The sequence below is a fragment of the Lissotriton vulgaris genome, chromosome 6 (genome assembly GCF_964263255.1).
Source record: "Lissotriton vulgaris chromosome 6, aLisVul1.2, whole genome shotgun sequence".
Classification (NCBI taxonomy): domain Eukaryota; kingdom Metazoa; phylum Chordata; class Amphibia; order Caudata; family Salamandridae; genus Lissotriton; species Lissotriton vulgaris.
In genome coordinates this window covers 1,054,046,688-1,054,062,473 of record NC_141694.1, presented here as the reverse complement: position 1 = coordinate 1,054,062,473, position 15,786 = coordinate 1,054,046,688, and the positions used below count along the sequence as shown (strand labels likewise).

Here is a 15,786-nt window from a genome sequence, read left to right as displayed (position 1 = left end):
TACTCTAACTGCAGATTCCTTACCTTTAGAATATCCCCCAGACTGATTCTAGAAGTTTTCATAGTAGTGCACCAGCGCACAACTAGGTGGCACTGTGGTGATCCATGTTGACTTCATTCCAAGCTGTGACAGAGCAGAGCCGAATATAAAGTCACTTCTGCGCCAATGTCAGTTTCTTGCTTGACTATTTCTGCGCCCTCCAGACAGAGAACACAAAACAACTGGAGGTACAAATGGGCAAATCTCTAATTTGGGACCTTTCTAGAAGGTAAAAAGAAATCACTCCAAAGAATGGGGAGGTGGGAGGGCAGAAAGGAATCTGCGGATAGAGTCTACCAGAAATAATGTTACCACAGGTAAGTAACTCGTACTTCTGATGGATACTTCTAACCGCAGAATCATCACCATTATAACAGATACCAAAGCAGTACCACCTCGTGTTGAGCATCTGTAGAATAGGCTCAGACCAATAGTTCAGCAGGGCTGAACAGGTGAAAAGCCCTTCCTGTTGGACCTGGCTACAAGGTCTTAGTGCTTTGTGAGCATGTGCACAAACACCCATGTAGCAGCCTGACAGATGTCATGGACAGGCACACCATATGCCAGCCCATTGGTGGCAGCCTTAACCCTGGTGGACCCTCCAGTGGCTGTTTTTTGGACCCTCCAGTGGCTGCTTTTTGGACAATGCATAGTAGATCTGAAGGCAGAGGAATATCTAACTCAACAGAATATTTTTCAGCACAGCCTCTCTTGTCTTCACACCTAAGAACCCCACAAAAACCTGATTGCCTTCTTGATGGTCGTTGGTACAATTGATGTAAAGTCTTAAGGTTTTTTTGGGGTCCATCCAATAGTCTCGACTCCTCTTTTGAGGGGTGAGGCAGAGCAAAGAACACTGGGACAGTTATGGATTGCCCAATGTGAAGAAGAGTCAAGACATTTAGAAAAAAAAGCCGCCTTGGGCCTCAACACTATTTTTGATTGGACAAATAATAGTATAGGGTGGCTGCACCAAAAGAGCTTGGAGTTCACTCACTCAACAAGCTGAAGAAATTGCAGTGAGGAAAATTGTTTTGTGAGTCACAAGACACCGCGAGCAGCTATCCATCGGCTCAAAGGGGGTGCCCATGAACCAAATTGAGATCCCAATGAGGCATCACAAACAGTTTTGGAGGGAACATGTGTATCTTTAATAGTACCAACTGCAAGACATTGCTGGGACAAAGAGAAAATAAACAATAAAACATCAGACAGTTTGATTTGCAAAGGGTTTCTATGACGCAATGCCGCAAACTTGTCACAGCGCCAACATAAATGGACTACGTAGCCAGGCGTCTGGCACCAAGAATGACATCCACAATTTAGGGGAAAGAGCAAATCAAGTCAACTGCTGCTTCTGAACCTCCAGCATGGAGACGTAGATTGTGCAGGTTTGGGTGCAGAACCCTGCCTTGCTGCAGCGACAGAAGTTCCTCCTGAAGCAGTAGCATGATCAGAGGACAGATACTAATGCCCAGAAGTTCCAGGTACCAAACTCTCCTTGCCCAATGCAGAGTCAGTACGATAACTTGAGCCTGGTTGTTCTTGATCTTTTTCTGAACTTCAGGTAGGAGAGACAGCGGAGGAAAGATGTACAGGAGTTCAGTGCTTCACTTTAGCCTGATTAAGTCTACTAAAAGAACATTGTTAGGAACTCCTACATGCAGACGTTTTGTCACTGTGCATTCCAGACAGTGGTGAAAAGATCCACCCAGGATTCTCCCCACTGTCAGAAGATGACTTGCACCTCCTGGGGGTGCAACCACCATTTGTTATTCACCAGACGTTGTTGGTTAAGATTGTTTGCCCAGCATTTAAAGATCCTGCAAAGTGGTTCACGATAAAGGCAACTCGAGTGATGCAGAGCCTCCTAGCACAGTAATCAGGTCCCACTACGCCCTGCTTGTTGTAGTACCACATAGCAATGGTAAGGTCCATGAGAAACTGCAGTAGCCTTCCCTTGATGGATGGTGGGAACACCTTCAACGCTGGGCAGATGGCCTGCAGCTCCAGCAGAATTATGTGGACCTGGGTTTCCGCAGAGAGTGCAGGCATCAGCTCTGCATCTCTTCAAGATGGCTTCTGCAACCCAGAAGTGATGCATCCAACATCACTGTCAGCTATGGGTGGGAAAGCGACAAGAGTCTGCTGCTAGTTGGGTTGAGGTCTAGCAGCCACCACTGCAGATCTTTCACAGTCCACACTTTGAAACCTGGATGATGTCTGCCAGGTTTCCTTGGTACTGGGCTCACTGAGAATTCAGCTCTCAGGGCAGAGTCTGCATATGCTACCGGGTGAAGTGGACAAGCAGGATAAATGAGTACAACAGGCCATGAAACCATAGAACTTTCTTCATTGAGAACCAGGACCGAGGCTAAAACATTGGAATCATAGCCCACATGTGGAATTGCTGTGACGAAGTAAAAGTCTCTGAACTGCACTGTGCCCATAACAACTCCTATAAAAGGAAGTCGTGGAGAAGGTTTGTTGATCAAGAACCCAAATGATATCAGGAGGTTCGCTGTCATCTGCAGGTGATGCATGACTGACTGTGGTGAGCCCACTTTCAGCAGTCAGTGGTCGAGGTAGGGTGCAACTGGTATTCCCATCCTCTGAAGATGTGTGACGACCATCGCCATCACTTTCATGAACAACCGAAGGCCGCTGGTAAGGCCGAAGGTAGCATGCAAACTGAAAAAGCTCCAGGTTGACCTTGAACCACGGGTAACGTCTATAGGACTGCAAGACAGGCACATTAAAGTACACATCCAGTAGGTAGATGACCATCACCCAGATTCGGAGCAGACAAAACTTTGGTCAGTGTGTGAGCATTAACAAAAAAAATCCTTTTGCAGGGAGGCATTCAGAGGGCAAAGATCTAAAGTCGGATGAGGAACTCACTCCTGTAATTTCCTTATTCCGAAGTAGGATATACAACCCGCCTCTATCTATGAGGCTGGCCCCCTCTTGATGGGCCCTCTGGACATGAGATCTCACACCTCTTTCAATAAAATAGATAGGTACTCCTCTGAGAGCTGCTCTGACATGGGAGGATGCTGTGGTGGGTCAAAAAGAGATGGAAGAGCATAGGTCTGCTAGATAATCTGGAGAAACCATCTTTTGGATGCGAAGGATTGCCACTCTGGGAGAAAATGCTGTATGCTCCCTCCTACAGGGTGGTTGTGTGCAGATAAGGAAAAACTAATGTGGCTAGGAGGCTGATGCTGCAGGGAAGGGGGACTGGGATCATCTGTGTCCCAGGTGACCTGCACATGGTCTACAGGATCCCGGTTTACAGCCAAAAAAGTGCTCAAGTGACTGCGACAGAGACCTGGCACTGTCTATATGCCAAACCTCTGGAAGAGCACCACAAGGTCCACAACTGATAAAGGAACTCTCTGGCAGGGATAGAAAGGCCTAAAGATGGCACAGTGACCTGGCTTTCCTTGAAGTGCTCCAATTCAGAATCAACTTTTTTGCCAGGAAGGTTCAATCTATCAAAACACGTATACATGAGGGATGATTGCACATCTCCTGAAAAGCCAGTGGATCACATGCGAGTGTGCAACGAAGCACCACAATACTACAGACAGCTGGACCCAAATAGTCAGAAGAGTTCAGGCCAGCCAGAGTTATATATTTTGCTCCATCCTGATCATCCTGAATGGTTTAAGCTAAATAGACCCAGGCCTCCTCAGAGACTGCTGGCAAGATCTCGTTGGCCATGTCCCAGCGGGCATGCTTATAACGGCCTACTACACAACTGACAATGACTGACTCAAGGCTAGTCTGGCTAAAGAAAACATCAGATTCCCAAACGCATCAATCCTTTTCGACTCCCTTTCCGAGGGAGTCATGGGAATGAATTAGGATTCTTCTTGCTGTTTGAAGCTTGGACAACCAAACTCTCAGGATTAGGATACTCCTTAAGCAAGTCCAGGATCGCCAGGTGCAAGTTTATGAAGTGTGGATATCGGTTTGTTTACTGGTGGGAAAGAGAAGGTGTTTGGTGCTACGGGGGGTACTTTATGGGACATTGATGGTGAATTCTTTTGGGTAGGATTTTGTGGCTCTGGCTCTTCAGAGGGGTGAAGTGTGATAGATGTCCGGATTCATATGGATCGGCTACTTGACTTCCTGGCTGTTTTGCTGGCAGTTATTGTAAATGGCATCTGTGGTGTCCTCTGCTTTCATGGTCTGTCAGTGCCTCTGGTTGTGGGAATGGTGGGCGCTTCTGCTTTCCCATCTTCATTTCTTAGGTTGCCGTTGGTGGTGCCTGGCTGTTCGGGGAACGGTTGGATGGTTTTCTCACCTGTCCTTCCTGGATTGGTTGCACGCATGGTCAGGTAGGTCCTCTTCTGGCAATTCTTCTGAGCCCTGGGATTGCTTGGCTGCTGGGATTCCTGTGGATTTCACAAGTGTGGACGCTCAGTCCTATTCCTTCCGAGAGGGCGGCTTCTGCCCAGGTGGATTTTTAAACAATTCTCCTCCTGAGCAATTACTATAGCAATATCTTAGGATCAATTCAAAAAAGCATCCAACAAATATCAACACAAGTCAGAAGAAATCAATCCAGTGTATTTCACAAAACTTCTTCTTTATTTTTCTTCTTTTCCAGACATTCAGTACTTTTTCTTTTCTTTCCTTTGCCAACACGTGTTTCGTCCTAACTAAATATAGTTAACGGACTTCGTCAGGGCAATGAATATCTTTAATCTATGGTTTTGGCAAGACCTCAGATGATCGTAACTTGAAAATTCCTTTGTAAGACGATGTCCACTAGGTATCATCTATTCTCATAAACTGCAATTTCGAGGTAAAGTCACTTCGAATCGGATAAGTAATACATGTGCCTCGTTTCGTGGGGGTCCTGGTATAATCGGCGTCTAGCGATTCGAAGTGACTTTACCTCGAAATTGCAGTTTATGAGAATAGATGATACCTAGTGGACATCGTCTTACAAAGGAATTTTCAAGTTACGGTCTTGTCTTCGGATCTTTGAGGGGTTGGCCCTTCTTCGTCCGTTCCCTCAGGTGGTGTGTCAGTCCTAGATTTTTCATCTGGTTTTGCATGCTCTCTAGTGTACCCTGTTTGTATCTCTATCTTTGGTGAGTTTTCTCCTTCAGACTTGGAGGGGACTTTTTTTTATTGGCGGTACTGTCTGCTCGCCGGCTGGGGGAGCTCATCTTGTTGTCTCTGTTCTATCATGTGTGTAGGGTCAGGTTTTGGCTCAGCATTTCTGTCTGCTGTGTTGGAGCTGGGCTGTCTTCGCTATTTGTATGACCTTTACTGTGCTTCTTTGTTTCAGTCTGTCTAAGCAGATATTTGTACAGCTGCCCTGTTCTTTTTTTGGTTTAGTATGTTTCACTGTGTAATGACGATAAGTGATAGGTGCAAGGCGGTAATGCTTCTATTATTCACCGATAACTGCATTACTTTGAGTCCTACGCTCGCTTATCTCCATTACACAATGAGGCCCCTGTGCCTCGTAGCCCCTTCCTATCAATACAAAAAGGACCCCACCAGCACACCTTGTGTATGTTCCAAGCCTCTTAGACACAGTTCGCCTGAAAACCGGGAGGGCCGTAATGGAGATAAGCGACTCAAGAGTAATGCAATTACGGTCAGTACTAGAAGAATTTGAAAGCACTTAAAAACAGAATTGTATTTTACTGTGATTGCATGTATATAGTGCTTACTACCCCGACGAGGCGTCAAAGAGCTTTTTCGTCGAGTAGCAAGCTACTCCGGAACCCATAAAGGATTAGTGGTGAATTAGTATAGTGAAAATATGAAAGTAATTTGAGTGGTGGATATGGTAGTCAGTTATTTGGATTGAGTAGGATAGTGGAGGGATAGAAGAGGAAAAAAAGTTTGCATTTATATAGTGCTTGCTTCCCTTGATTGGGTGTTGAAGTGTTTTTTCGGCGAGTAGCACACTACTTCGGAACCCTGAAAGGATTAGTGGTGAATTAGTATAGTGAAAACATGAAAGTAATTTGAGTGGTGGATATGTTAGTCAGTTATTTGGATTGAGAAGGATAGTGGAGGATGAAATGTGTAATTGCGTTAAAAAGTTTTCAAGAAATTATAATATTGACTGTAAGAAAGTGCCCTCTTTTTGCATGGTTGTCCCCATTTTTGCCAAACTGTTGATGTACTTTGACTGAGTGTGCCCTGGGTTCCAGCCAACCAGGTACCCAGGGCCTACGTCCTTTCCTTAAACTGCATTGATAAAAAAAAACAATTGGCCATTTTTGACCTAATGTAAGTCCCTTGTAAATGGTACAATAGGTACCAAGGGCTCTGTCGTCAGGGAAGGCATTGAAAGGCTGCAGTACTTATTGTGCCACTCTTAAAGGGACTGTACCTTTACACACACTCACTGCCATTGCAGGCTGCTTGTTTTGGTGCAGAACAAAGTGAAGAGTCAACATGGCACACATCCCTGTGTGCCATGCCCACAACCCACTGCCCTGGCATAGGTAAGCCACCCCCCTAGCTGGGTGCACTAAACCAGTAGTGGGGATACAGGTGCATAAGCCCTGTACCCCTACAGTGTCTAAGCCAATTCTTAGACATTTTAAGTGCAGTAATGCCATTAAGAGTAAATGGTACTGGGGGTTTGTCATTACGAACTCCACTGCACCATAATGGCTTAACTGAAAACTGGCAAGTTTGGCATCAAACTTCTCAGCACATTAAACCCACACTGATGCCAGTGTGGGATTTAATGAAAGATGCACTCAGAGGGCATCTTAGAGATGCCCCTTGAAAAATGACCTAACTCTAGTCCTGGCTGAGTGGCTGCTCGCGAACTGCCACCAGTACACATGTTTCTGGACCCGTTGGTCCAGAGCCTGCTACTCTCGGGGGTCTGAAACAATGCACGACCTGGGACAAGGTGCCAAGCCTCCTCCCCCACGATGGGCAGGGTTCACAAAAGGGAAGCTTCAAAGGCTTGCGTTCTTTGTGAGCGGGTGCACTTTGGATGCTAACTCTGATTTCCCTTTGCCCTGAGCCTAACACCAGGAGCTTTGCTACCACAACCTTATAGCCTGCTTGTGAGCAGCTACCAACCGGAGGCCCCCTATCCCCAATTGGATAACATTGGACCTCAGCACTCTGCACCAAGCCACCGTAGTGCCGCTGAAGGTGTTCTGAGAGTGCATCGTCGACCCTGGGAGAACCCAAGTTCTAACCCCAGAATAACAACTCCCACAAATAACTACTTACCTGTAAACCGATAACTTAATTTCCTTCCAAAGGATTGCATTGACTGCTTTTCCTTGAAAAATCTTTCAAGTGTGGAGTTGGTTAGTATGAAACATTGAAAAGCTGCCAATGTATAAAGAGTGAAGTAGTTACCTTTTGTCTGGGAAATGTCTCAGTGTGATATCTAGGCATATCACACTAATTAGCAAAAGTAACTTAAAAAGTAATCTAAAAAGTAACATGCACAGTAATCTGTAAAGTAACTAAAAGTAATTTCGAACTGTTGATTTACTTGTACTTCAAACATCTGCATTTGAACCTGTATTCAACTGTAAATCACTGCATAAGATTTTGCAAAGTATTATTTCACTTACCTGCACCAGGCTTGGCTCTACAAATAAAATAAGGAAATAATATTTTTTATACAAACAAATTGGTCGGAGTTCAGTCAGTCTTTCAGTGTGTGCCATCATTTCTTGCCTGAGTGTGTACAACAAATGTTAAACACGACCCTCTGATAAAGCCTTACTGCTCGCCCACACTCGCACAAATAGAGAGTAAGGTGCTATCTACTCTTACCTCTGCTTACCCTTGGGGTTCCACGTGACTCTGTGCAAACTATACCTCATTTGGGTATAGTATATACAGAGCCAGCTTCTTACATTGACCTACTAAAGTTCGATTTGTTGCACATGCCGTAAATCACATGTTCTGAATGTGCATGCTAGTTTTACTTGTGCGAGGTAGTGTGCAAAGCTTTAAAACGTTTGGGAGGGATTGCGAGTGTCTTAACTGCACATAATTACTCTTCTTACTTGGAATTCATGAAATGACACTTTTATGCCACGTCCAGTAACTGTTCTGTGAAAAATCCTATTGTGGGAGTACATAACAATGCAAACTAACAGAACGCGAGTGGATGTTATTCACAGCACTTATGTTTTTGAGTTATGGTTTTAGCACGAAATATCGGATCTGCATTACAGAAAATAAAAAAGTAAAAAAAACGCTTAAGGAAATTACGCAAAATTCGCACACCCATAGTGCTTGAACAAAGTGTAGCAGACCAGAGACAGATAGATTGCGGCAGAGTGGGAAGTACCCAGAGCACTTCAGTGAGATGATTGGTAATGTTACTATATCCTTCCAGTGACCTTACACTAAAAACATGTCACAGCAAATGAGTTCCCTTGTTATCATACGAACGCCTGTACACATAGAATATCTGCAGAGGGATTTTCCTTCTTTTTAGTTTAATCGAAATGTAAAACATAGTTCAGTATTAATAACCATGCAACACAAATTACATTACAGTCGATTGTAACCAAACAAATGGTAACATTAGAGAATATGTGTAGTGTTTTTGTATTTCTAATCAATGTTAAGAATAACAAAGACATAAAAATAATTATCCTATCAATGAAAAATCTCACTTAATAGCAAATGCTCAATACTTTAAACTGAAAGCTGCAATCTCGGAGCCAAGTAAAACCAAGACAGTTTAAAAATGTACGGGGCTGTTCATTACATCTGTGTGAGACCTAGGGCAGCTAAAGTTATTCCACATCAGTCACATTCAAAACTCTTGTCATTGATTGTGCGTTTACTACCATATTAGAACAAGAAAAGCTTCTAAATATTGTATGTTAAAATATCAGTGCAATGCAATACATAAGAATAATGGCTGCAGAAACAATGCAGAAGGCCAAAGAAGTTATATGAAAACTATCTATAGTGTTCGATTTAACAATAAAGAACAGTAGATGAAAATGATTATCTACTGGAGGTGCTTCGTTTTCATTGTATGTACCCTTTTCTGTAGCCATCTGTGATTAAATACACAGCAAATAAAGCCACAATGACAGAATGCATCAAAACCACCAGCACCCCCTTTGAAATGTTGGAATGTGTTCACAAAACCATGAAGAAATCACGCACATAGTAGAACCTGGAGCCTACCACAACAAGAAGGTTTAGGACTGTACACTTACCCAAGATACACAAAAGTGAAAAAGAACAGCAGCATCAATGACGACATGATCAGCCAGCCATGGATAAACTGTTTATAATAAAGGAAAGAAGAATGTGTTGATCTTCATGTTCTACAAACAAAAGTATTACATAATGACTGGCAGCGAAATCAACCAAGCAGGCCAGATCCCTTTGGAATAACATTAGATTTCATTTACCTGTATCCCCTCTTCAGATCGCTAACTTCTACAGCAACGTTGGCATGACACCAGGACCCACACACTGACCAGAAGAGCATCCAAGGCCCAGACATATTTATAATCTGTAACACCGTTTGATTCCAGCCAGGCATCTACCCAAAGGGACAGGTTACACGGACGAGGCAAAGGAATGAAGGAATTAAATCAACATTTCAAAACACATTATTGATTCTTCTAATTCGAGCTTGAGTTCAAATGTCTGGTGAGGTGTTGGAAATGATTAATTGACAGATGTAGTGTTAGGAGGATCTGCTCAAATGCGATGTTAGCTCTGGAACAGAAGTTCTGGAGATCTCACAGTTTTGAGAAAAGATGTTCAGCCCTTACTACAAGAACATGAGAATTTGTCAAAGTTATTCCTGCAAAACTGCTTATAATCATTGTACTCATTTCCTTGTGCCTAGCTTCACATGACTAAATGCAAATATGCTAAAGAAAGAAAATATCAGAAACAACATATATGAGATCAATTTAATATAATATCTGAAAATGGTAAAAAATACCAAGACTATAACCTGTGAGAATTTTAATTATACATTATCTGTACCAGAACAAAAAGACTTATGAGAATTGTGAAACAGCATTAAGGGGCTGATTATGCGTACTGCTGCCCCAAGACTGCCGTACCGTAGGCGGCGGTGCAACCTCTCGGTTACGAGCATGGCGGTCTGACTTGGATCCCGTGGCAGCGGTGTTAAAGAAAGCAGTGGGCCATGGAGGCGGTGCCGATAACGGCCTGCCTTTCCACCAACCTTTTCACGACAGGGACCCTGCCATGTACAGTTCAACAGAAAGGCAGGGAAGAGGCACCAAATAGGGCCCCAGGCCGATTTAGCCCATTGGGCATTGTGGCAGAGTGGATATGTTGTGTCTCCCTATGCCTGCACTGCCGTGCACGTACTGTAAGCAATTTATGACAACAGTGCGCATACGACAGTGCAGTGCTGCATTGCAGCAGCATTGCTTTCAAGCTCTCTCTGTGAGACAAAGCATACCGCCGCCGCATGACCACCACCAGCCAGACGGTAAACTCCATATGCGGCAGTTGGGATGTCGTTGCTTGGCGGTTTTCTCCCGACTGCCGACACTGCGGCCTGGCGGTCCAACCACCAAGGTCGTAATCAGGGCCCCAAGTAAAGTGGCTTCAATAGGAACGAACAAAACAAATGAGCTAATACGCAATGCAATCTATGGTTCTCTTTGGGCCATGTGCAACTAAAAGAAACCAACCACCAGCTGGAAAGAAAATGATGGAAATCAAAATTTGACCTGGAAGAAAAAACCTGCAATAAAATCACTATCAAGAATGCAAAAAGGCCAGTAGAGTAGCCAAGCGCAGCTGCTACTCTAATCAATCTCATGCACCTAGAAACTTCACACAAGAGTTATTAAAAAATGACAATGAATTAACCGATGCAATAGCGGAGAAGCTAAACACATACAATTTCTCAAACATTTTGAAACAACCTCAGTGGATGCTTTCAGAACAAACTGCTGAATGAAATGTGAAAATCAATGCTGAGTGACCGGCTTTCAGGGCATTTGCTACTGTAGGAACAAAATCACACATAATTTCGCTATACATGTAGCGGTAGGTTGAGAATGAGATGGTGTCTCCTACTCACAATGAACGAACATTATCTAAGTTTTGAAGTAGGAAATCAAGTAATAATTCAGCACATCAATAGAGCCGAGAATTGCTATACAATGTTGCACTTCATCAAGAGTGATTAATAAAAAACAGGGGCATCATTTAAAGCAAATATGTTCCACAAGACTGAATGGAGAAAAGGACAAAAAACTTCAGCAATAATCAGTATTGTGCTGAAGGAGAGCTGGAGGGAAGACTGGGCTGGAACACACTGCAAAACCGCTGACATGTAGTCTGGGCCTCTTTGAAGTCGACCCGCACCCTTTACCTAGGCTCGAAACGGTGCCCATATTTATTTCATTTGCTCATTTTGTTTCATACTGTAGCAGTCCTTTTTTCCATTGCATATATTGTCCAGAGATTAGACTTAGAGGAGAAATTGAAATTGAAATAAAAATATTTATTAAGCGCACATACACCACGCGGTTTCTTGGCGCTAGGACACAAAACCAAGGGGGAGTGAGGAACCGGCCAACTAACGTGGAAATGCTTGAGTAAACAAAAATGTTTTTAAGGATTTGCGGAATTCTGAGTAATGGGTGGAAAGCCTAAGGGAGGGAGGAAGGGCATTCCAAAAGGTAGGCGCAAGCGTAGAGAATTTTGCGCCCCCTGACCTCTTCTTCTTGAAACGAGGGACAACCAAAAGAGATTGTGAGGAGGAACGCAACTCTCTGCTAGGACAGTATGCCTTGATCTCAGAAGAGATAAAGTGAGGGGCTGTCCCTGCCCTTGCCTGGAAGGTGATACAACCCATCTTGAACAAGGCACGCTCCCGGATAGGCAACCAGTGCAGAGCTTTGAGCAGTGGAGTAACATGATGGGACTTGGACAAATTATAGACAAGTCGGGCTGCCTGATTCTGCACTAGTTGGAGTCTCCGGAGATGGTAAGCGGGGACACCATTATACAAGGCGTTGCCATAGTCCAAGCGGGAGATCACCATCGCAGACAGAATGAGTTTGAGGGCACAGAAAGAAAAGAAACGGGACACCTTACGGATAGTGCGAAGAGTGAGAAAGCACGAAGAAACAACTGAACTGATCTGAGAGTGCAATGAGAGGTGCGAATTGAGTTTAATCCCTAAGGTTTTGACCGAAACAGAAGGGGTGGGAGGGGGACCCAGGGAAGAAGGCCAGAAGACAGAAGACCTGGGACTGGTGGAGCCTCCCGTCAAAACCAGCTCGGTTTTGTTGGGGTTAAGCTTCAGATGATTGAAGCTCATCCAGTCCTTGATGAACAACATAATAGAGTGAAAGTTGTGAATGGACTCAGAGGAGGAAGATAAATCAAAAACCAATTGGAGATCGTCAGCGTAGTTATAAATGGTGACGTCCATCTGCTGAAGTGCAAAAATAAGAGGGGAAATGTACAAATTAAACAACAAAGGAGACAAAGAAGAACCTTGCAGCACTCCACAGTGGACCAATTGAGGGGGAGCAGAAAAATTGGCCAGATGGACGGCCTGAGTGCGGTCTTTTAAAAAGGATGCAAGCCAGGCCAGGGTGGACCCCCTGATGCCAACCGCTTCGACACGGGAGAGAAGGATGGAGTGATCCACCGTGTCGAAGGCGGCGGATAAATCAAGGAGGACCAGAGCCTGGGGCCGGCCAGCATCCATGCCCTCTCTGAGGTTGTCCTACACAGAGAGGACAACGGACTCTGTAGAGTGCGCCGGTCGAAACCCAGCCTGACGAGAGGCTAGGCACCCGTTCTCCTCCACGAAGACACTGAGCGTTCTAGTGATGTGACGCTCCAAAACTTTACCAAGAAAAGGGAGGAGGGAAATGGGGCGGTAATTGGCAAGTGAGGATGGGTCGGAACCAGGCTTTTTTAAAATGGGAATGATGATCGCTGATTTGTGAGTCTGAGGAACAACACTATGAACCAGGGAGTTATTGAGAAAAGTAAGCGGAGGGGAAGGACAAGCCAGATAAATTTGCTTTAAAATGTGTGCAGGGCAAGTGTCAGATGGAGAACCTGACTTAAAAGACGAGATGAGGGACAGAAAAGCTTCTGTGGTCAGAGGGGGAAAGTGTTCAAGATACACCTGAGGGGCAAAGGGCAGTGGATCCGAGTAGGAGGGGGGGGGGGAGGGACAACATTAGACTTAATAGCTAAGATTTTGTCTGAGAAATAGCTATTAAGTGAATCGCAGAGGGTCTGGGAAGGGGAGGGTTTGAGAGTTACTCTGTCAGAGAATGCCAGATCTTGCACAATAGAGAACATTTCTCTAGGCTGGTTTTCGGCGAGCAAGATTTTAGAAGAGAAGTACTCGGTTTTGGCAAGAAGGATGGACTTCTTAAATTGGTTCAGAAGAGTTGTGTACTGAGTTTTAAGAGTGGGACAGTAAGCACGACGCCAGGCACGCTCCGCTTGCCGGAGGGCCAGTTTTTCCTCTTTCAATGCGGTTTTAAACCACCTATTGGCGTCATAATTGCGCCTGGTAGAAACTCGTCTGAGAGGGGCCACCCAATCACAGCCTCTACTGAGCCAATTGTTTAGGGAGTCCATTTGACAATGGAAGGGGAGATCTTGAAGGTTGGGGCAAGAGATAGAGAGGGAGGAGCAAAGTGATGGCACGTCCACATGAGTCCAATTCCGGGCCCATGTGTTCCTAGGAAGGGGAGATTTCCTAACAAGACTAGGGTGCAAAGAAAAGGAAACTAAAGAATGGTCAGACCAGGTGCAGGGAGAGACCACCAGGGAGGAAACAGGACAATTGAGCGACCAAACCTGGTCCAAAATATGGCCATGGATGTGAGTGGGGCAGTGAACTTGAGACACCAAATTAAAAGAAGAAAGAGAGTCAGAAAATTCTTTAGACGAAAGATCCTCAGCTGGATCAGAAGGCCAGTAATTAATATCGCCAAGCAGCAAAATGGAGGAGTTATTGACTGCTAGGGTAGCCAACAGGTCCTGGAAGGCGTGAAGAAAATGCACTGTGGTCTGAGGGGGACGATATACAAGCAGACAGGTAAGAGGTGGCGAGAAGGAAGCAGAGCGAACAACCAGGTAATCAATCATAGCAATGGGGGGAGCTGGTAGTATCTGGAAGTGAAGGTCCGTGCGAGCGATGAGAGCCACCCCACCACCAGCCTTACCGGGCGAACGATCGGCACGGATGGCATAATAGGAGGGGGGGAGGGTGGCCAGAAGGGTTGGGAGGGAGTCCGGGCAGAACCAAGTCTCTGTGAGAAACAGAAGATCAGGTTGGTGCGTGTCTAGCAGAGCAAAAAGTTCATGAAAGTGCTTGACCGCCGATCTAGTGTTCAAAAGGAGAACCGAGGTTGCCGGAGTCACAGGAATAGAAGAGGGCGGCGCAAGGAGGCCGGGGGAGGTAAAGGCAGGGGCCAGAATATTGGGGTTGGGAGAAATCGGCGTAAGGCCGAGTTTGGAGATTGTGGCAATAATAGAATCAGGCAGGGCCCACGGACCTTGCATAGTTCGAAGCTGGGCTGATGAAAAAGTTAAAAATTGGGCAGAGTGGAGTGCCCCTAGCCCCGGTCGGCCGCGGACGGGCGCAGACGGGCTTGCCTTTGGTGCGCTTTCGGTGCGCCGCCGGCTCGCCCACTGCGCACGTCCGCTGCGCGTGCGCATGGGGTGTCCCTTTTAAACCAGTAGGAGCGCGATGACTACAGCGCTCACCGTGACCCACCACTGCCCCACCAAAGACGGAGCCTGCAACCCCGTCAGCCCTCCGGAAACAAGCGGCACTCAGCCGTGCCGGACCGGGGCTAGGGGAGCGGGGAGGCGGCGACAGGCAGCGGCGGCAGGTAAGGGAAAAGGCACACACAATAGTGTTAAAAAACAATTAGTTTTAAAAAATTGCAGAAAGCAATCCCAGGAGAGAGTTGCTAGTATTACTGACCCACATCCTAGTCGATGGGTGGACACATTTGACAGCATAAACTAATGAATTGTAGTCCCCAGACCGGTTTTCTTGGCTATCTGGTACAGGTCTGAATAATTGATCCTATCAAAGGCTTTCTACACCTCTAGCAAGAGAAGGAGCATGCGGGAGTGTGTAAACGCAGTAGCATCAAACAGGTACTGATCCAAACCAATATTATCTATTAACCGTCTGTTTTTTTTATAAAGCCCAATTGATCTGGATGAACCAGCAAAACCCATGTATTTTCAAGTTGTGCAGTAAGAATTTTAATGAATATTTTAACATCATTATTTAAAGGCACAATAGGGCACTTTACCGGCATGATTGAGGTTTTTGTTGGGTTTGACTATTAGAGGTGTCATAGACCCCATCCATCATGGTGTCTGCCACCGATCCTGAAAGTAGAAATTGACTGAATCCTTAAGCACCTGATAAAAGCAGACTGAAAACGCCTGGGCCTTGTACCTTGTTTGTGGGGAGTTTCTTAATGGCCTACAGCACCTCAGCAGTACTGATGGGCGATTTCACTTGCTCGGTTTCGGTCTGGGAATATCACACCAGCGAAATTGTCCTCTTGCTTGGCCCTTCTTGTGTTCTCTGCTCGGCAGAGATGTGAGAACAAATAGGAGAATACCTTAACTACACCATCTGAAGAATTCACAATCCTCTCCGTCAGGGCTGACAAGCAGTTTAATGTATTTTTTAGGATCGGCCAGTTTGCTTTTATATGCCAAAAGTCTGTAAGCCTTTTCCCCTCT

General features: G+C 45.3%; 1 protein-coding gene across 1 annotated transcript in view; it reads right to left on the bottom strand.

Annotated features, from left to right (window-relative positions):
- Positions 1 to 15,786, bottom strand: part of LOC147708403 (presenilin-2-like) — a 448,344-nt gene that overhangs the window by 181,077 nt on the left and 251,481 nt on the right. The window contains exon 5 of the mRNA XM_086927117.1: positions 9,246 to 9,313. Within this exon, the coding sequence (XP_086783243.1) occupies positions 9,246 to 9,313 (68 nt within the window). The remainder of the gene's footprint in view (positions 1 to 9,245; positions 9,314 to 15,786) is intronic.